This window comes from Halichoerus grypus, chromosome 7, assembly GCF_964656455.1.
Source record: "Halichoerus grypus chromosome 7, mHalGry1.hap1.1, whole genome shotgun sequence".
NCBI lineage: Eukaryota > Metazoa > Chordata > Mammalia > Carnivora > Phocidae > Halichoerus > Halichoerus grypus.
In genome coordinates, this window is record NC_135718.1 from 1,252,219 (window position 1) to 1,273,589 (window position 21,371).

The 21,371-nt window shown below is 64.1% G+C and overlaps 2 protein-coding genes across 4 annotated transcripts in view; one reads left to right on the forward strand and one right to left on the reverse strand.

The window, feature by feature from the left end:
• The window catches only part of STK32C (serine/threonine kinase 32C), a 71,510-nt gene extending 69,061 nt beyond the window's left edge, over positions 1–2,449 (forward strand). For all 3 annotated transcript variants that reach the window (XM_078076942.1, XM_078076943.1, XM_078076944.1), the window contains 2 exons: positions 850–917; positions 1,811–2,449. In XM_078076942.1, coding sequence (XP_077933068.1) covers positions 850–917; positions 1,811–1,949 — 207 coding nt within the window. In that variant the 3' untranslated portion in view covers positions 1,950–2,449. The remainder of the gene's footprint in view (positions 1–849; positions 918–1,810) is intronic.
• Positions 2,450–3,776: 1,327 nt separating this feature from the next.
• DPYSL4 (dihydropyrimidinase like 4) lies at positions 3,777–20,211 on the reverse strand. The gene is made up of 14 exons (XM_036070116.2): positions 20,039–20,211; positions 16,413–16,501; positions 15,661–15,845; positions 13,549–13,713; positions 12,922–12,983; positions 12,747–12,827; positions 11,286–11,354; positions 10,788–10,908; positions 9,900–10,056; positions 9,437–9,578; positions 8,635–8,805; positions 7,222–7,401; positions 5,524–5,689; positions 3,777–4,592 (listed from the first exon to the last, which is right to left on the reverse strand). The coding sequence occupies exons 1-14, from the start codon at positions 20,075–20,077 to the stop codon at positions 4,501–4,503; spliced, it is 1,719 nt and encodes a 572-aa protein (XP_035926009.1). The 5' UTR covers positions 20,078–20,211; the 3' UTR covers positions 3,777–4,500.
• Positions 20,212–21,371: the final 1,160 nt, after the last annotated feature.

Consider the following 21,371-nt stretch of genomic DNA (forward strand, 5'->3'; position numbering starts at 1 on the left):
CTCTTGAGACTGAGCTCCCCTCAGCATTGGCCCCAGGCTGTTCTGGAATCTTCTAGGCCATCATGTCTTCCAAGTTTCCAGGAGCCATCCTGCAGCTTATTAGACCCCACTCCAGGGGTCTTGCCAGGGAATGAGCTCCCCGGTCATGAGAGGATGCCTCATGCAACCGCATAGCCCACACCCTGCCCTCCCACAGCCCTCGCGTGCTCACCCAGGCCGTCCTCCCGCAGCAGGGAGCACCTTTCTGACCTTAGCAGGTCCCACACTGGCCATGCTGCTGGTGACCAGGACTGTTCAGAGGCCAGGAGGGCAGGTGGAAGCAGATCTGGGGGAGCTGCTCTGTGCCACCTGCAGGAGCCTGGAGAGGTGCTGCTCTCCTCCTGTGGCAGGGGGGCCTCTTGCAGGCTGGAAGGTGCGGGCACATCACGGGGCTAATGTGCCCACCCGTGTCCACTCAGAGGCCCTCCCAGGTTCCGGGGTCCAGCTCCCTCCTTCCCACAGCCTTGGCTTTGGTGCAAGGAGGGGAGGGAGTGAAGCCAGGTGTGGTTTCTGGCCAAGTTTTGTCCCGCAGACACTGTCTCCGTGTCAGCACCCACCCTGAGGCAGGAGCTTCTAACCTGGGCATCCTTTGGTCGCTGGCTAAGGTCACCCAGGAGATGCAAAGCCCCAGATGCTCTGGCTGCCCGGGCAGTTCCTCCATCAGCCCGAAAGCAGGTCTCCAAAGAAAGCCCCAGGTGCAGGCCACAGGAGGAGAGGTGGGGAGGGAGGCAAGCTCAGGACCCTCTGAGGGGATGCGAGGGAGCCTCAGAGCATCCACTACACTCATCGGTATGTTTTTCTGACTAATAGGAGAATGACTACCTTCAGGACTGCCTTGATGCCATCCAGCAAGACTTTGTGATTTTTAACAGAGAAAAGTGAGTGTGTTGGGGGTGGGCAGCGGCGGGCAGGGAGGAGGTTGAGGCTCTCTGGGCCCCACAGGTCCTGAGCCCCAGCAGCCACGAGGCATCAGGGGGCCTGGGAAGTGGACGCCCACCCTCCTGGGGCCTCGGGGCAGCAGCCCTGGGGGCAGAGGGTGTGAGGCCCCAGCTCAGGCTTGTGCGGGAGGGCTCCTTGGGAACTTTCAGTTCTAAATGGGGCGTCTAACTGCCAGAATCTCCTGGGGAGACCCTCGGTGCTCTGCCCAGACGGGCCGATGACTCGCGGTCCTGCAGAGTGGCATGAACTGCTACCCCTCATGCATTCCATAAACCCTTACTGAGTGCCAGGGACTGGGGGGCAGGAAGACACGACAAGCCACAAATCACTAACACACCTGCTGCAGGGGAGGGAGGCAGCCCAGCACAGTGGGCCCAGGAGAGGAGTGGCAAGGTGAGGCACGGAGGGCTTCCTGGAGGAGGCAGCTCTGCGCTCTGTCCTGCCCCAGTGATCAGGACGACGTGTGGGCACTGGTTTAAGGCACTGGCTTCCATCCTGGAGGTCAGAGGCCTGAGTGAGAACAGACTCAGTCAAGCTCTCTGCAAAGCTTTGTTCCAAAATTGCTGATGCACAGGAATGCACTTAAACTAGGTGTCCTCAGCTTCTGGCTCACCAGCCCCACTGCTCGAGCCTGAGGCCTCCGTGGTCACACAGGGCGCTGCTGGGCTGGACATCGCTCTCAGCTTCCCGTGGCGCCTGCAGGGACACGAGGTCCAGCCGTGTTCCCGGGGGACCCATTCCGCGAGTCCTCGGACAAGTTGGGTGCCGGCCAGAAGCGTCCTGGGGCTGCTGGTGAGGCTGCAGAGAGCCCCTCCTTGTGTTTCCCCACCAGGCTGAAGAAGAGCCAGGACCCCGCGAGCGAGCCCCTGCCTGCCCCCGAGGCCGGGGATGCTGCGGAGGACCGGGAGGGGGCGCGCCCCGCGGGGCCCATGTGCGGCTCCATCTGCCCCTCCCGCCTCACCGAGAGTTAACGCCAGTTGCTTTGGAGACTCGGTCGGCCAGCAGGACAGGACAGGCGGCGGGCGGAGGCCCCACGTGGACGTTCCCAGCCAAGCAGCCCAGTTCCTCCCAGCACAGACCCGGCCGGTGGCCCCACTGCACCCTGGCCCTGATTTCCCTGGGACGGGCTGCCTGCCCACTGGCTCTCATCGGCATAGGGCAACCGGAGGCTGTCAGTGTGGCCGAGGGGCGGGCGAGCAGGCTGGGTGCCCCCCTCCCCAGCAGCTCCGTTCCCGGCAATTGTGGCAGGAGGCCCGTGGCCTCTCCTGGTGGCCCCCTGACCCGCTCCCGGCAGTCCCAGCGGTCCTACAGGAGCGCCGGCCCTGCTGTGGGCAGACGGACACCATGCACGGGCTCCCCGGGGGCACTCGGGCTTGTGCGTCCGGGGGGGGAGGTGAAGAGTGTCTTTATAGAGATACTTCTGCCGTGTTTCTGTAGATTTCTCACCTCTGAGCATCACGACGTAAGAGCTGCTCGGTGTCCGTGTTGTGTGTGTCGCGTGCCCGCAGCTGCGCGCTGCAGAGGCCTGTCCGCGGGCCGGGCGGCTCCCACAGTCCCACGGCTGCGGTGGGGGCGCCCTGGGGGAGCGGGGCGGAGGCCGGGCCTGCCGCAGAACCAGAAGCAGCACCGCAGGTCCTGTGAGGAGCTGGCTGGCCCGGGCGGAGGCGGCAGGCTCGCTGCCCCACTTGCTGAGGGCCGGGCAGTGAGAAACGCACCCCCAGGTGCTCATGTGGGGACTCAGGGCTCCGGTCACCAGCGGGAAACCAGGGTCCAGGGTGGGCGGCTGCAGGATGCCCTGCGGGGGTGGTACCAACCCCCAGAGGAGGTTCTAGATGGAGATAGATCTGGTGATGTTGGAGATTGGAACAGGGAAAGAGGTTTACGGTTTTGCAAAAATATGTAAATCTTGGGCGCCCAGGTGGCTCAGCTGGTTAAGCGTCCGACTCGATGTCAGCTCAGGTCTTGAGTTCAAGCCTGTTTCCTGCGTTGGCAGCAAGGATGTGGGTGTGGCCTGGCTCCGTGATCATGTCTCACCAGGACCCGGAAACGGGCCCCAGCAGAGCCCCAGAAACCTGGCTGTGAGGTCACACTGACCCAACAGATCTGGGCCAGCAGGAACACGGGGACCACCAGGTTGGACCTTCAGGGGCTGCCCTGGACCATGGCAGCTTCACCAGAAGCCCGGATTCAAGGGTGGAGCTGTCCGTGTCCCCCCAGAGGACACAGCTGGTCACCACTGGGAACGGACATCGGCACAGGTGCCGGAGTGCCTGGCAGTGCGAGGTGTGGGGGACCTTCCCTGAGCCGTCCAGCTCTTCTTCCCAGTGACCATGCACACCCTGCTCCCAGGACGAAGACACCCTCTGGGAACATCCCACACCTGGGAGCAGAACTGGGGCCATTTCTATGAAGCAGGAGAGGCCAGCCCAGCCCAGCAGCTCCTTCTCCTGGGTCAGAACCCTGGGGGGCACAGGCCTCAGGCCAGGGCCACACCCTCCTGGCCCATCTGGTCAGAATGTGGGTGCGGGTCCTCCAGCCCAACCCTCTCCCTCGGAGCGCCTGGCCGTGGGTCACGCCAGCATCCCTCTGTCTGGCTGCGTCTGGCCAGCAGGCCTGGATTCGGGCACGGTTCCCAGGCCCCCTTCCTTGAGATGAAGCACCAGCCCTGCCCCTTCCCTGCCCAGAGGTGGAGCAGAGCTGTCCCCGGGGGTGGTGAGCCGTGCAGCCAGCAGGAATGTCCCCGAGGGCCCCGCACATAAGCCGCTGGTGGGAAAATGAAGTCAGGGCCACACACCAGCAGCTTCTCACGCCTTTAATTGACCCGATTCCCGGGGGCCTGGGGCGCAGGCCGCCGTCGGGGCTGCGGGGGGGCATGCAGCTTGCCGGCTACAGTTGTCCCCAGCGCACAACACCACTGCTCTAACCAACTACTGCAACGCACACTTAGTAGTAAAAGGACAGCATCTCAGCTAAAGGATCCTAAGACTCCCCTGGAGACAGGCAACTACGCGGGCCAAGTTTGGTCCTCGGCAACGTGTACAAACAAGGCCGCCCTTCGCTAAGTTCCCGATGGGTCCCTGAAGCCTCGTGGGCGCTCCCCCCACGCCAAGCAGACAGGGAGAGGAGCCGGCGGGAGGCCCGGGGCTTTGCAGGGCAGTGATCCACAACAGGGAGAAGGGAGCAAGCGCCCCGAACCTGCGACCTGGCCCGCTGTCCGTGCATCTGTGAGGGCCCGGGGGTTGTGGTGGGCCTGGCCAGGTGGCAGCCCTGCCTTCGTGCAGCACCTGGCCGTCCTTCAGGGCCACCACCTCCAGCCTCCTCAACCTGGCAGTGAAACCCCCCTCTCCTTGCACGGGCTCCTCCTACAAGACCTGGGACCCCAAAAGGGGAGTTTCGGGGGGGAAGGTGAGGCCAAGCACCTTTCAGGTAAATTCAACAAAGGGAGAGCTAAGTGAGGTGAGCGGCCCCCACCAGCCGCTGCCCTGTGGGACAGCACCAACTCGCTGGGCCCCAAGGGGACGCCTAGGACAGCGAGGTGATGTTGGAACGTCCGCCGGGGGGGGCCATGATCTTCTGAGCCGTGCGTCGGGCAATGTGGTCGTCAGCCTGAGACCCTGCAGAAAAGGCGGGTGTGAGGGTGGGGGCGCGGCCGCACTGGCTGCAGCTGTGACCACGGTGGTGGCCGCCGCGTCCCCAAGCACCCACACTGCGGACAGCCTGGCACAGGGAGGAGGTGACCCGGCCGATGCTCCCACTTTGAGGCCGGGGTGCCCAGGAAGTGCGGCCGGGGGCCAGGCCTGCTCATCCGGCCCGTGGGTTCAGCCCCGTGGCCGGAGAAGGCTGCCCCTGGCTTTTAAGACGTCCCTGGCTTTCCAGAAGGAACTGGCCAGGCCCTGTGTGTCCAGGAGGCGAGCAAGAACTGTCACCCAAGAGGGCGGTCAGGCCGGGACATCGGGGGCAGGAAGAGGGAGGGTCTGGCTCTGGTTTGCAGGGAGGACCTGGGGCCCAGGGCCTCTGCAGGAATCCGCCACACAGCGTGCCAGGACCCCGACCACAGGCCCAAGCAGCGGCCGGCACACCGGGCCACCTGAGCCCTCCAAAGCATCCCCATATGTCCCCATGGGCTCATCGACTCCTTCCTTATGTGCCTCACATGCAACTCTGAGACTGGAGAGGCTGGACCCCACGTAGCACTTGGGTTCCCACAGAGGCATCCCACGCTCACCTCTAGGCTCAGAGTGACAGCCCTCTCCTCAGCATGGCTGGTGCAAGGTGGGGGTCACTGCGGCCACTCTGGGGCGGACGCCGGGGCAGGACGGGATTTCCCCACGGGTCCACACCCCGGGCCTGGGCCCCGGGAGGGCAGGCGGAAGCATGTTCTGCCCCCAGTCCCCACCCTGCCCAGTCTGCGGGTGGCTGTGGATGGAGTCTGCAGCCTTGCTGAGCTCGCCCCCCGACAGGCTGAGCCCTGGTACCTGTGACCCCAGGGGCCCTCCTGCCCCTGAGGATGCCCCAGCAAAGTGCCCCCCGCCCCGCTCCACTCACCAGACAGGCTGAACCCCGACCGGTGCAGGTTGCGCACGGGTGGGACTGAGATCTTCCCTGGGCAGGACGCACGGGCCTGGGCACTGCCCCCCGGCTTGGCAGGCACCATCACCTCATGGACGGGCCCATCGTAGAGGCCTCGGGGCACGCCGTGGATCTCCGCCAGCTGCAGGGCCGAGGGGCCTGGGCGTGAGGGGGGCTGAGCGTGCTCCGCTCCACGGGCCCCCCTCGCTCGGGCTCCAGAGCCCAAGGCTCCCCGCGTCCACCTGCACACTTGCACGCACACGTCTCCGTGCCCACACACGTGCACACAGCTCCTCCTGCCCCCGAGGCTGAGTGGCAGTGCCCTGGGCTGGAGGACACCACTCAGACGGGCAGCCCTGAGCAGGTGGCCTCTTCTGGGAACGGAAAACCAGCCCCGACAGCCCCTGCCTCCTCAGGACCCACGGTTCTGTGGCCCCAGAAGAGCCCCCACTCCAGCCCGGAGGAGGCCCCGGGTCTCCCTGAAAATGGCCCCAAGGCCAGAGACCTTTCCCAGCAGCCACCACGATAGACGAACGGGCCACGAACCGAAGCAAAACTGCCGTGTGCTTGTGTTTCCTATGGGCGCCTCCCTTGGGATTCGTGTCTAGACGCATGACGGTGGCCAGCCCTGGGGGGGTCACCACGGGGTGGCGGCTCGCACCACCGAGCGGCAAGTGTGGGGCTTCGAGTCCCAAGGATTCGGGTCTGAGGCCACACTCCCCCGATCACCCTGGGGGAGGGCCTGGGAGCCCTCCACCTCTCCGTGCGTCGGTGGTACGTGGTGCCCCGGACCCCCCACCCCAGCGAGCGGGAGGGCTGGGGATGCCGGGCCTTCTGGCCTGGACGCTGCACCTCGGCCGGCGGGGCCGCCTTCTCAACGTCCCTCCTGGGGGAGCAGCTGCGCGGCCCTCACCACCTGAGACCCCGCGTGTTTGCGAGTTAGACCCCGACCCGGCCCGCCTTGCTCCGGGTTCAGACGCCATCCTTCTACAAGACTGCGTAAAGCAGACCTGCGTGTACCGTGCGTGTGTATGTGCGCGTGCACGAGCCACCATACGTGCTGTGCGTGCGCGTGCGTGAGCCACCAACGCGTGCTGTGCGTGTGCGTGTGCATGCGTGCGTCCCCAACACGTGCTGTGCGTGAGCCACTAACGCGTGCTGTGCGTGTGCATGCGTGCGTCCCCAACACGTGCTGTGCGTGTGCGTGAGCCACCAACGCGTGCTGTGCGTGTGCGTGTGCATGCGTGCGTCCCCAACACGTGCTGTGCGTGCGCGTGCGTGCGCCACTAACACGTGCCGCGGGGGGCTAGGCAGACAGACGCCCGGGGCACCCGACGACGCAGTGCGTAGCCCAGCAGAGGGAAAAGTACTCACAGCTTCTAAGCTCACGAAAGCTGTTGGGGAAACTGCGTGTCCCTGCGTGTTTGTTCACGGGCACGGCTGCGCACGGGGACGCGCACGGGGACGCGCACGGGGAGCCCGGGCTGCCTCCGCTGCAGCCTATCGCTCTCCCGGGGCGGCGGCGCCCACTGATGCTTGTAACACAGCCGCTACCAAGCGCCCGCCCGCCCCGCGGGCCCCGCTGCCCCCGACCCGCCGGGCAGGGCCGACCTGGAGGAGCAGCCTCGCGGACCCGCAGCGCTCCGCGCCTCCCCCGCCGAGCTCGGGCCTTACCCGGTTGCGCGCCTTTATCCGCTTATAGACGAAGTCGGGGAACGTCTTCCGGGGGATGAAGCGGCCAGCCCCGGGGGTGACGAACAGGTTCCCGTCCTCCAGCACAACCCTGCCCTGACTTACGACCACCGTGGGGGCTCCTCGGCACTCGACGCCTTCAAGGATGTTGTACTCCACGTTCTGGGGGGACAGGGGGGCGTCTGGCACCCAGCGCTGCGGCCCCGGTTCCCCGCAGCGCACTGCGGGCCGACCAGCGTCCTCGGAGGCCGGAGCGCCCGCTTTAGGACCTCCGACAAGAACCGTCACCTCCGCAGGGCCGGAGTTCAGAAGGAACTGGGGAGGTGGGGCAGGGGCGGGTGCTCATCCTCAGGGCTGCCCGGCCCGGCCCTGACCCGGCCCTGACCTGGACCCGGCCCGGACCCGGACCTGGTCCCTGACACTGACCTGGACCCTGACCTGGACCCGGACCCGGACCCTGACCTGGTCCCTGACCCTGACCCGGACCTGCACCCGGACCCTGACACTGACCCGGACTCTGACCTGGTCCCTGACCCTGACCCTGACCCGGACCTGCACCCGGACCCTGACACTGACCCGGACTCTGACCTGGTCCCTGACCCTGACCCTGACCCGGACCTGCACCCGGACCCTGACACTGACCCAGACCCTGACCTGGACCCGGACCCGGACCCTGACCTGGTCCCTGACCCTGACCCGGACCTGCACCCGGACCCGGACCCGGACCTGGTCCCTGACACTGACCTGGACCCTGACCCGGACCCGGACCCTGACACTGACCCGGACTCTGACCTGGACCCGGACCCTGACCCGGGCCCGGACCCGGACCCTGACCTGGTCCCTGACCCTGACCCTGACCCGGACCTGCACCCGGACCCTGACACTGACCCGGACCCTGACCTGGTCCCTGACCCTGACCCTGACCCGGCCCTGACCTGGACCCTGACCCGGACCCTGACCTGGTCCCTGACCCTGACCCGGACCTGCACCCGGACCCGGACCCTGACCTGGTCCCTGACACTGACCCGGACCCTGACCTGGTCCCTGACCCTGACCCTGACCCGGACCTGCACCCGGACCCTGACACTGACCCGGACCCTGACCCGGACCCGGACCCGGACCCTGACCCGGGCCCGGACCCGGACCTGGTCCCCAACACTGACCTGGACCCTGACCTGGACCTGGGCCCTGACGCTGACCCGGGCCCTGACGCTGACCCGGACCCGGACCCTGACCCTGACCTGGGCCCTGACACTGACCTTGTCCCTGACGCTGACCTGGACCCTGACCTGGACCTGGACCCGGACCCTGACCTGGGCCCTGACGCTGACCTGGTCCCTGACCCTGACCCTGACACTGACCCAGACCCTGACCTAGGGACCAGGCTTCTCTTACCAGGTTGTGGCTCTTGGCAGAAATGATTTTTGTGGCCCTGGGGTTCCAAATAACCAGGTCAGCATCGGAGCCCACAGCCACTCGCCCCTTCCTTGGGTACACGTTGAAGATTTTGGCTGCGTTTGTACTGGTCACAGCCACATACTCGTTCTCATCCATCTTCCCTGAGGCCTGGGAAGCAAGACAGACAAGTTGGGGCGGGGGGTGGGGGTCCTAGGCTCCAGGCTTGTGTGTGGACGGGGGCCCCCGTCCCCCAGGCAGCGAGCGGCATCAGGATCGTGCGCCCAGGGTGCCGCCTGCGAGCTCCCAGGTCCCTCAGGCTGCGCACGAACACGGTGCTCGCTGCGTGTCAGTCAATGTGAGGTTCTGACGATGTCTGTGTCCCCTGAAGGACAGGACAGCCCCTCCCCACCAGGTGGCCAGGTGGCCTAGGGAAGCAGGGCGGTGAGAGAGGCCTGGGGTCAGGGCTGGAGTTTGGGGGTGCAGGCAGTCTAAGGAAATCTCAGGCATTCTGGGGAGACTAGCAGCGCAGAATGTAATTCCACAGGAGAAAGGGACCCCACTCTCCCAGATGCTTTCTGCGGGTGACATGAATCTGGGGGAGGGCCTGGCTGCCTCACAGTGCCAGGGGTCTCCTCCAGGGGGACCAGAACCGCTTGTCCTGGGAGTCCTGGATGGCAGGGCTGGGGGCAGCAACACCCCGGGGAGCCCACACTCCCTGCACAGGGAGTGCTTAGTGGTCAGTGGCCTCCCTTTCTGACAACCTGTGTGGAGCATGGCCTGCGGCCCCCACTCTACTCACCACACATTTCTCCCAGACCACAGACATGCGCTCCTCGATGCCGTTCGTGCCCTCGGGGATGAGTGTGAAGTTGTCTTTGCCGACGGCCTTCTGGGCAGTGGTGAAGGTGCAGTGGGCGCTGCCGGTCACCTGGAGGTCCCCACTGAGAAAAGTCGGGGTCGGGGGAGCCCACGGTGGCCTGATTTTCCTGAGCCAGCAAAGGCCGCCGTCGGCTCTGTCCCCCTCCCCGGCCAGCACAGCCCACAGGTGCTGGAGGGTGTCCGGGAGAGCTGGGCAGAGCTGCCGCCCCCGGGTAGGGCTCAGGAGGGCCGGGGCAGATGAGTGTGGGGCCTCGGCCTGGGACGTCCTGGGCCAGTGTCTGTGCAGAAGTTGGACCTGCCGGCGGATTGAGGCCACAGGGAGTGGGGGGGGGGGGTGTGGAGCTCGCGGGCCACAGCAGGACCACCCTGGAGCAGGTCCCTACCTGGACAACAGGGAGGTGAGGTGGTCTGCAGTGCTGGGGTCCGGGTTGACAGGGGGCGATGTGACGAAGGCCGCGGCCTTTGCCCAGTTCTTGCTCCAATAGTGTGAGCCGTCGGTCCCCAGACTGGCAGTGATGGGTTCCCCGAACACGACCACCCCTGCAGTGAGATCCACAAGAGGTGCCCCAGCCGGCCTGCATGCCCCCCAGGACCCGGGCAGGGTGGGGAGCCTGGCGTTGTGCTGGTGATAACCCCCAGCTGTCCCTCAATTTCCCAACGCTGGACGGCTTCCCACGCGGGGGGCCTCTCCGGACCCGCTCCCCCACACCGCCTGCCGGGGAAGCAGCCGGGCAACGGCTGCGGGGAGACACGGTCTGCTCTGCCCGCCCCTGCCTGTCCGAGGCCTGTCCCCGTGGACCCCAGTTCTTCTCTGTACCCCCTGCCTCCTCCAGCTGCGGGGTGCTCTATGGGCAGACCCTGACCCAGCGAACAGTGATGTGGGGCTCCCGGGGGGCCAAGTTCCATCACACATAGAATCGGGCTCCGTGTCCCCCACACACACGCCACACTCACACAGACACAGCCCACGTGTGCGTGCACGACACACGTGCACATGTGCCCAGCTCTGTCACTTCCGGGCAAACAGGGCCCACAGGTGAGCAGCTGCTACCCGGACGAGACAGGAGACTGGGCCCCGCCTGTACAGGGACTGCCTCCCCCACGGGCCACACCGAGACCCCCCACCAGGCCAGGCAGGGCAGCCCCTGCTTCTCGGGCCTGTCTGCTCCGAGCCCCAGGGTAGCCAGCCGAGCGCCCAGTCCTGAAACGTGACCCCTGACCCCCAGAGAGCGCCCCCCACAAGCGTGCGGGGCCCAGGGCCTGGCACTCACCCCTGCGCTTGGCTTGGGCGACCACATCGGCCGCACCCTTGCTCATCACTTTGGTGACGTACAGGGGGCAGTTGGCCTGCTTGGCGACAGTGACAGCGCGGTACACAGCCTCGGCCTCCACCTGGGGACGGGGGTCGCTCAGGCCGGGCCGGGGCCCTGGGCCTCCTCCTGACCCTCACCCCTGGATCCTGGGCCCAGAGGGGGCACCGTGCATGACTGAGGACCCCGCCCGTGGCTCAGTGCCCAGGATCTGGGTTGACCCAAGCAGTACCCAGAGCCCGTCCTCACCGCCTTCTTGGTCTTTGGTAAAGGCCTTGGGCCATCGGTGGTCATGGGGGGACATGAGCCCAGTGGGGGGAGGGCCCGTTGATTCACCCCTCCCAGGGGGGACAAGCGCATCACAGCCCTGCCCCGCCATGGGATCAGGGTCTGCCCCTGTGCAGAGGCAGTCTGGGGTGCAGTCAGGGCCGGGGTGGCTCTCAGCAGGCAAACTCCTACCTCCTCGGGGCGGCTGAGCACGTGGCCCTCAGGGCCGGTGATGCCGAGCTCCAGCAACCGCTTCTGCTCCTAAATAAACCAACAGGACAACACACTCCAGCCCAGGTGCAGCCAGAGCAGTGCTCAGCCCTGCAGAGCCCCAGTCTGGGTGTGATGCCCAAGAGACCCTGCCCCTGAGATAAGCCCTGCCCCCCACATCTCACATGAGCCCCGCCCCCAAGATGAGCCCTACCCCCAATCTCTCACGTGAGCTCTGCTCCTGAGGTGAGCCCTGCCCTCCACATCTCATGTGAGCCCTGATCCCCAATCTCTCATGTTAGCCTTGACCTGGAGATTAGCCCTGCCCCCTGACTCTCACGTGAGCCCTGCACCCCTAAACTGAGCTCTGGGCCACCAGGTCCCCCAGAATCACCAACTGCAGAGAACTCAGAATGGAGGAGGAGGGTGGGTCTGGAGAAGAGTGACCCCAGATCCCTAAATTACAGATGAGGTACAGGGCTTGGTGAGGGCACCCTGCCTGCCATACTGGGTTCCACCAGTGAGGACACGCCCAGGGGTGTGCTGGGGGCTCTGCAGTTGGGGTGGACAGACTGCACCTTCCCCAAGCTTGCCCTTGAAGATCTGTACCTCAGTGGCCTCTTGCATAAACGAAGATGTGGATGCCAAGCTTCACCGTGAAGAACGTGGGAGAAGCAGAACGCCATGGACCCAATAACCAGACTCCCCAGCATTGGTGGGGTGTCTCCCAGGCACGCTCTCCCCACCCACCTGTGTACTGAGCTGGACCCACCACATTCTCCTAACCATGCCGCCGGGCCTGGCCTTGGACCAGAGAGGCGCGTGCAGCACTCGATGCCCTCATGGCGGGGCGGGTGGACAAGTTACCTGGGAACCCCACGTGCCCCTCCCCAGGTGTCACCACCTTCGAGCTTGGGATGGGGCTGAGCCCGACCCGCCAGGAAGCTTCTCTGTGGGTCTGGAATGCCAGGGAGGTGTGCTGCTGTGTGTGGCCCTGTGAGGAGCCCACAAACCTCCCAGGCACCCCGCAGCACCTGCACCTGGGGGCGCCCACCCCACAGCCCAGGGCCCAAGAGGCAGGCATGGGACCAGCACCTGTGCTCAGTGGTCGGAAGGAACACAGGCCCAGCTTGGGGGCCCTCAATCCACAGGGGCAGAAGGCACTGGGAAACCCCGTATCAGCCCCCCAAAAGCAACATTTTGGTTCTGGGGAACTTCTGATAAGTGTGATGATCATGAAAAATTTGCTATGGCCAAAAGCCCCCCAGGCTCCCCCAATTCCCTGCTTGCTTGCCCTCTGATTCTGGGCAACCTACTCACCAGAATATGTTCACTATTCCCCTCCCTCGGGGTTTGTGGGATGAAGGGCTCACATCTGAGTGTCTAGGAGCCACCCTGCCCCTCACTGACCCCCACCCACCCTGCAGGCAGCCCGCCTGGCACCTCCTCCACGATGTCCCCATTCTCTGCGTGCACTTGCGCCAGGGCACCCAGGTCCCGGATGATGCTGAAGATCTCGTACATCTGGGAAGAGAGCACACAAGGTGTGTGGGGCTGCGTCCATCCTGCTGGCAGCCTGAAACACCTGCTGTGCCCTCCTCTCAACACCTGCCCTCACCTGGCCGTCTGTGCACTGGCACCTGTCCTTGTACGCCATGAAGACCAGGAAGGAGTTCACACCTGGTGGAGAGGCAAGACGGGTCGGATGCTCGGCTGTTGTCGGTCGGATGCCCAGGAGCCTCCACTGCTCCCGCATCTCCTCCCACGGGTGCCTGGTCCTAACTAACACATCAACTCCGCTATGAAACTCTAATGTGGTTTCAGCTTTAGGACTTTTGATTAAAAGAGCTTAAGCCTTGTTTATCGACTGGTTGTTGCAACACAGGCAGCATAGTGAACTGTGGGTTTGAAAGCATTCTGCTCCTAAAAAGACCTTCAAGGTCTAGGAAGATGTGCAGCCTTTGTCCTTCACCCGGGGCAGGAGACAAGGGGACTGGGACAGCTAAGGGCAATTACAGGACGCATCCCTCAGATGCAGAGGTGGATGACCTCCTCGTCTGGATCCTCTGGAAGTAGAACAGACCTTCAGTATGTCCAACTTCTCCCCAACTCCCAAACACCTCCCCCACCCCGGGGTCAGACGGATGCAGAGTCCAGCCTGGCCAGGGGCCCCAGGGAAGCGCCCCTTCCCAGCCAGGGCTAGGGAAGCCCAGGCCCCCAGGCCAGCCTCGGGAGATGCCCTTACCTTTGTCCTTGACCAGGGCCTCCAACTCCTCCCGGATGCTCTCGTGCCAACGGGGGATGTCCACGTGCAGGGAGTAGTCACAGCAGGCCCCACTGTCCGCGCGCTCCCGCCACTGCTCGTAGGCCACCAGGAGGCTCACGCCCGTGTCAGGGAACACATGGTCCACTGTGGGGGGCACTGCGGTCAGCCGAGCCCCCACTCTGGTTACTGGGAACCACCCTGGCCTCCAGGGGAGACGGGTTTCATGTTCCCGAGAGATCAGAAAGTGTACCTGGGGAGCAGTGGAGAGGCCGCGGGCCCCTTACGCGGGGCTGGTGCCACCATGAACATGCCCATCGGCCCCACATCCCCCAGCCTTTCTCTGAGCAGAGAAAGAGGGGCCGGATTCGAGCCCCCCTAGTCCCTGATGGACACATTCACCCCAAGGAGCACCGGTGGCAGTTAAGGTGTCTTAACCTCCCACACAGGTGTCTACCGGAGTGAGGCGCACCTGGAGGGCCCGAGGAGGGCAGGGTGGGGTGGGGCAGGTGAGGGCGCCGTCCATGGTGCTGAAGCTGGGCAGCCTGCCCGGAGCGGCGGCGTGGGGCTGGTTTCCAGGGCTGGTCTCCCTTGCTTGTGCCTCACAGACTACACGCACCTCCAACAGCGCCCCCCCACCCCTGGGGAGACCAGGAGTGCATGGCTGCTGCGCTGTCACTCCCCCCACCCAGCCTCAGGTCCAAGGTCCAAACACTGCTCACGGCCTCTCCTGGGCACAGGGAAAGAGCTCAGAGGAGGGGTGGCCAACAAGAAGGCACACCCACCCAAGGGTTACTGGCCCACGCTGTGCCTTCCTCCAGTGCACCCCTCATGGAGGTCCCCCTGCTTCCCACTGCTCAGATCTCATGCCCAGGGCCCCGTGGGAGTGGGTGCCACCCCAACCTGCGGTCCCTCTGCAGCTCCAGCCTGGGCCTGGCAGGCTGAGGAAGACACACGGCTCGACAGAGGCCAGCCTTGCGCCTGCAGCATCTGTCCATCCTCACAGGGACACCCCACGGCTTGTCTGATGCCTCGGCACGGGCACGAGCAGGTGACAACCACGAAGGTGTCCTGGCCAGCCTTGGCCACCAGTGACGAACATGAGCTGTGGCCAAAAATGGCCAGTCTCCTTAGTCAAACTAAAAAATGGATCATTGTTGGCTTTTTTTTTGCCTGGTGGTTGAGTAATGGCTAAATACCACTTGCGAAGTAGCCCAGGGTCTGGTGGCAGCAGTGACAGAAGGCACCGTGCACCATGCACAGCAGAGCACCTCGTGAGTGCAGCCCACCCTCACAGCCTTCTAGGGAGGGTCTTCCTCCTCCTCCTGCTCAGGTTAGCAGAGCGTGACTTCTAAAAGTTAGCTGAGTCACCTGCGGCCAAACAGCCCGAACACGGAGCAGCCAGCGGTCAGCTAGGCATGAGAGGCCAGGCTTAACCACAGCAGAGACGCCCGCACTCACACCGCGGAGCTGACAGCGTGCAAGGCCGCCACAGCAGGGGCTGCGTCTCGTCCTGGCTCTGCGCTTACCACCGTCAAGTCCACCACAGGCAAGCCCCTTGCAAGCTGCTAGGTGGGGCTTGCCTGCCGAGCTCCCGCGGCGTATGAGCTGCCGCCCGCACAGGGCCAGCACTAAACAGAGGGCGAGCATCTCTGCCATTCTCTTCCTAAAAACACAGCCTCCTTCTTCACACAGGCAGGGGCTTCGTGCAAACCAAGCTTCAGAGGTGCGGGGCTCAGGAGCAAATGTATCTGTTTTAGACGACACGACCCCCTCCGCGTGCGCAAGGCATTTCGGTTTTGAAAACCTAGTCCCTGGCCAGCTGCCAGCTTCCCAGGAAATAATAAATTCCTGGGCACACATCCATTTGCTCCCGTGGAAACCCCAGGAGCATTCCAGAGCTGGCCAAGGCAAGATGACTCACAATGCGAACGGGGAAAACAAAAGAGTATGCAAGGATTTCCTAGATTGAAAGGTAATAAAGGGAAACAGACTCCTAAAAATGCCCCATTTTAAGGCTCTTCCCACAACACACAAGCTTGGCTAGTAGAACAAGGCGTGGGATGAGTGCCCCGCACACCAGGAGACACTCACGGATCATGGTGGTCCCTCCCGCTAGGGCAGCCTTGGTCCCCTGGCAGAAGTCGTCTGCAGGGGTCATGCCCAAGACGGGCATCTGCAGCCTCGTGTGGACGTCAATGCCGCCTGGCAGGACCAGCAGGCCATGCGCATCGATGGTTTTGATGCCCCCAGGGACAATGAGGTTTTCTCCAATTTGTCTGAAAGCAACACAGATTTCACTGGTTATCAAGAGCCTGGATCAGAACACAAACGGTGAGGCAGGGAAGCATCTGCTTGGGCCCCTGGAGGAAAAGGGCAGCACGGCCAAGACTTCGCTGACCAGGCCCCTGGGGACCGTGAGAGAGCACGACACCCCGCCAGGGGTTCGAGAAGATCACACGGAGGATCGGACCTGGGCCCGCGTGACTGCCCTTGTGACGTCCGTTGGCCTTCCACGTGCTGTTCTACTGACCGGTGGCTGGAGCGCGTGCAGACAACGAGCAGAGAAGCTAACAGGTGCGGTAAGTATTTACTGAGCACCTGCTGTGAGCCCCAAATCGTCCTAAAGCTATGATAACACAAATGAATGTCCTGCTTCCCGAGACCTTGCCACTAACTGGTGAGATCTCTCGTGACTCAAGGCCTGGGCTTGAGCTGGGTTTTGGAAAAGGGAAAAAAAAAAAAAAAGAAATTTAGGTGGAATTCACCCAAAAGTAAACTTGTGGATAATCTGTGATCAATGTGTACACATGTGCTCTGTGAAGATATCTGAGAAGGAAACTCACTTTATCAAACCATCTTCCACATACAGATCAGCATAGAAGGACTGGTCATCATTGACGATCTTCCCACCTTTGATCAAAAGGCGGTCGCTCTATTGGAAACAAATGGAAGATGGGTAAGTTTTCTCCAAACCCAGTTTCTCAGCATCGTCCCTATAACTTCTTACCCTGGGATTATGCTCGAACCCCTCGGGCACGATGCGTACGCACAGAGGTGGACACAGAAGCCCGCGCTGTCCTCCACCCCCCAAGGATAGAGCGGAGGTGCCCGGCGGCAGGGCGGCTCGGCGGCGGCTCCCACAGGCCCGGAGCAGGTCCCACACCCGCAGGGCAGGCAGGGCCCGCAGTGTGACCTCGCCAAAGGCACAGCGCCCCGCGGGGGCCAATGTGGGTGAAGGCGTAGCAATGAAATGCATTACATTTAAATAGTTATCGCCTAGCTGTGAATTGTGCAAGACTGTTGAATCTCAGATCTGTACCTCTGAAACAAATAATGCAATATATGTTAAGAAAAAAAAAAGAAGATAGCAGGAGGGGAAGAATGAAGGGGAAATCAGAGGGGGAGACGAACCATGAGAGACGATGGACTCTGAAAAACAAACTGAGGGTTCTAGAGGGGAGGGGGGTGGGAGGATGGGTTAGCCTGGTGATGGGTATTGAGGAGGGCACGTTCTGCATGGAGCACTGGGTGTTATGCACAAACAATGAATCATGGAACACTACATCTAAAGCTAATGATGTAATGTTGGGGATTAACATAACAATAAAAAATATTTACTATAAAAAAAAATAGTTATCACCTAATTCATAGAGCTCAGGCTGAGGTCAGAGGGGGACAAAGTCACAGGATCCCACCCTGGCCTGGAGGGTCGGCCCCCCTCGTCGGCCCACACAGAGGCAGCTCCTGGATGGCAGCTGGGCTCTGGTTCATACCAGAATGGTGTGGCCTATCATGGTGCCAAACGTGGGGGTTAAAGCAGTGCCCCAGCAGGCAGGGTCCCTACCCTGGGGGGGAATGCCTCCCAGCGCAGGGAGACAGACAAGGATGAGAGATTACACAAGGCCATCGCAGACTGTGACAGACCAAGAACACAAAGAGGCTGATGTCACAGCGTGATGGGAGAGGAGGCTGGGCTGCTTCAGGGACAGAGAAGGGCCTACTGGAGTGTCCAGCTGGACATGAAGTGGCCAAGGACGGTGTTCCAGGCCAGGGGACAGCCCCTGCAAAGGCCCTGAGGCAGGAACAAGCTTGAGTTGATACCGGACACGAGAGGAAACGGGCCAGAACCTACTGAGGGGAGGGGTGAGGGGGCCAAGAGCCTGATGCAGGTGGGACATGCTGGGCTTGGGGTGTCAGTGGGCCCCACTGGGGGGGCCTGAAGCAGGGGTTTGAGCACGGTCTGGTGGATCACATTGGCTCTGTGTAAAAAGCAGAATGTGCTGTTCGAGAATGGAACCGGGGCCATAGCGTGCTGCCGTCTGAGCCTGCGCAGGTGAGATGGGGGGCCTCAGGCCAGAACCCTGGGGCCGAGCAGAGATGGGGTCCAAGAGGCTGGGAGTCGGGCAGGCAGGAGCTGCTGATGGGGAGGCCATGGGGGTGAAGGGCCAGGAAGACATTGGGGTGACCACAGGTCGTGGTGCTGCCTGGAGGTATCCCAGATGGGTGACCGAAGTGCCAGCAAGCGAGGTCAGCTGTTGGTGGGTCACCACCACAGCACGGAGCTGTGGCACCAGGTGGGGGTTGATCTAGGGCTCGGCAGCCATAAACCACTTCTAGGAACCTCACCAAATGGTGGAGAAGGAGCGGAGAGGGGCAGAAAGTGGAGTCGTGCATGGAACATTACACGGTTGTCAGGGGTGATGGTCTGACCTCAGGTGAGAATTACGGGCAGAGACATGGAAAATGAGCAGAGACGCAGAGTGCAGAACGCTGTGGACGGGAACCCAGCTCTGCGGCCCTTTTTCTGTCACTCAGTTTGAGCCTCAGCACTCCCTCTGACCTGTCCAGGCAGGTGGACCTCACAAGGAGGTCTGGCCCCTTGCCTGGGGCTTCCAAGTGTCCACCCAGAGGCCAGGCCAGGGCTCTTCACACACCATCAGCCTGATGCTACGGGAGCCAAGCTGTGCAGTGCGATTAGCAAGAACCCACGAGACGGCTGAAGCAACACACAGCCCACTACGTGGGAGCCTTACTGCATTATCCTCCGCTCTTCTTGATATCCATGTGGACCGTGTTCTCAGGATTCTAGTCACTAGTAAAACCACCACCCACCGTCTGTCTACACAACAGCTGACAAACTGCCACAGGCCAAAGGCAGCCGCCAGTGGACCGACTCATTCTCAGATAAACTCAAGGAAACCCAGGAAGGGGAAGGCTTTGGGCAGAAGAGACTTGTGGTCTGCGTGTTCCCCACTGTCCCCCAGTTAGGAAGATCTGCATGTCCCCCACTATCCCTCAGTTAGGAAGAGACCTGTGGTCACTACACTTCTACACTCCTCCGCTTTCAGGCACCTGAGCTCAGACTTTGGAAACTGTCCTGGGTTTGGAACCAAGAGGGAAGTGCAGCTGAGATGCAGTGCTGTGCTCATCCGACCAGGCTGCAAGTTCCCTTAAACCAGATGCCTTGTGTCTGTCCCACCCGCACCCAAACCTGTGCTTGCCGCTTGGCAGGCTTCCCGCATCATCTGGACCCTGAGCCAATCTGGAGGCAGGAACCCCTCCTGAACGGGAATGGAGGGGGTCTTTCTTCCCTGAGCATCTCTCAGGAAGTGAACCCGGCAACCCCACCACCCTCCGGCTGAGGTCAGCTCCAGAGTCGGGTCTTAGCCCCGCCGGCGCCCCCTGCCCCCGTCCAGCTGGCGCCGGGGCGCCTCCCTCCCTCCCTCCCTCCGCCTGGCTTCTGGAAGGGGCGGCTTTGTTTCCCGGCAGCTCGGGATGGACCGTCTGACCATCCGCACCCGTGCATGTGGTTGTTGGGGGGAGGGTGTCTCTCCTTCCGAGGTCTGGGGCTGCCAGAGTGCCCGCTCAGCCGCGACCAGTGCGCGCTCGCCTCCCCTGGGGTCTCCGAGCCCGGGTTCAGTAGAGGGGTCCGGGCCTCCAGGGGCTCCGGGCTGAGTCGCTTTGTCTCGGACAAAGAGCTCCCAGCACGGCGGACGCGCGGTCCGGAGCTAGCCAGCGGCGCCGCGCGGGGAACAGCATCCGCGCCCCGAGGCCTGGCGGGCGGTGCCAACAAAAGGCCGCGTCTGCCCGCCAACCCCCGGGCAGAGCCCCGAGACCAAGTTCGCCCGCCTCGGCGCCCGTCCACCGCGGGGAGGGAGGCACCTCTGCGCTTTGCGGAGCAGGCCTCTCCCGGCCCCGCGCCCTCCCCGGGCGCAGAGGAGGTCCCGGGAAGGCGGCATGGCCTGGGACCCGTGCGTCCGGCTCTGGAAAGGGGTCCGGGGAGGCGCTCGCAGAAAACCCGGCCGCCGGCGGCGCGGGAAGGAACCCGGCGGGAAGCGCCAGCGGCGGGACAGAAGCACGCACCGGGGCTAGACCCGGAGGGCAGAGCGCTAGGAGCGGAGCCGGGACAGTCCCCCCGGGGCGGTGGGCAGGGGGCGTGGGGTGAAGGGGGGCTGGCTGCGGGGCTCACCGTGATCCGGGGGATGCTCTTCTTGCCCTGGAAGGACATCCTGCTCCTCCGGCCGGCGCGGTTGCCTCACTCGGCCCGCGCGGCCTAGCTCAGGCGGAGCGGGGCTGGGGGTCCCGGGCGGAGGCGCGCAGAGCCCGGGCGCGTACGTGGGGGCGCAGAGCGTCCGAGTGCGAGCACGCCAGGGCGCACGGCTCCCGTTCCGAGCCCCGCCCCCGGGCCCGCCCCGCCCCCGGCCCGCCACTGCTCCTTTGCATTCAAGCCCCGCCCCAGCCGTGCTCGGGACCTACCGGCTGCGCGGCCCACGGCCCCCGCGGTGGCCACGGGCCGGGTCTCTGTGCCCCAGGCCCCACGCGGACCCGCGGACGCATGCTGCGTGGGGAGTGGGAGAGGGCTGCGACAGGTCCTGGCCGCTGTGTGTGCGGATTTGCACCCCCGGAAGGAGGGTGGAGAGGTCCCGCAAAGTCCTGCGAGGCCCCGCCCCCGCCCCTGCCCCGCGGACCACCGCCAGCTCCCTGGTGACCCGAACACCCAAGGCCGCGGGGACTAAACCTAATCGCAAGTCCAGGCCCTGGCGCTGCGGAAGCCGGACTCCCTCCGGGAGGTGCCTCTGGCCAAAGCCTGGCTCCTTAGCATCTTGGCCCGCGCCTGGATCGGAACGCAGGGCGGTGTCCTGGCTCTGGGACCCGGCGGGGGACACACCTCCACAAGGCTGCTCCCCGGCGGCCGCGCGGAGCTCGGGGACAAGGGGAAAAGTTGAGGAGACACAGACAGAGATAGAAAGGGATAGCGAGAGAAAGAGACAGCTACCCAGCGCCCCTGACGGACCAGAGAACCAGAACCAAGGCAGAAGAGGCCGAAAGCGCGGGCTGGGGCTGGGGCGCCGCGCAGGACAGCTTAGTCCCAGGCACAGAGGCGTTCAGTCAGGGAGAGGGAGGCCCTCCCGATCCCTCAGGCCCCCTCGCAGAGCCTGGGGATTTGGGAAGAGGACCAGCCCCTGGCCCACGCCCCGGCGGCCTCTGCCCTGCGGCTACTACCTGCTGGGGGCCGCGGCCCTGGTTCACGCCGGGCGGCTCTCCCAGACTTGCCGCAGCCTCCAGGCCGTGTCGGCCCGGTTCGCCCGGTCCCTCTGGGTCGCCACGTGGCCCGCTGTGAGGCTCTCTAGCCCGAAGGCTCCGACGGCCGCCGCTCGACGCGTCCAGCTGTAGCGTCTTGTTCTCAAAGGCGTCCTCCACGCAGCGGAAAACGCCGCCGAGCTCGGGCCGAGCCCGGGGGCCGCCTGCGCCCAGCGTCCCTAGGCCCGCGGGCAGAGGTTCCGCGGGCTCCTGCGGCTGGC

Excerpts from the sequence above, each read along its gene's own strand:
- DPYSL4 (XM_036070116.2), bottom strand. The coding sequence starts at position 20,077 with ATGTCCTTCCAGGGCAAGAAGAGCATCCCCCGGATCACG. Across the intron at positions 10,909-11,285 it reads TGCTCAGCCGCCCCGAGGAG|GTGGAGGCCGAGGCTGTGTA; the intron begins GTAGGAGTTTGC and ends CCCCGTCCCCAG. Across the intron at positions 4,593-5,523 it reads GTCGGGGTTCAGCCTGTCTG|GGTCTCAGGCTGACGACCAC; the intron begins GTGAGTGGAGCG and ends CCTTTTCTGCAG.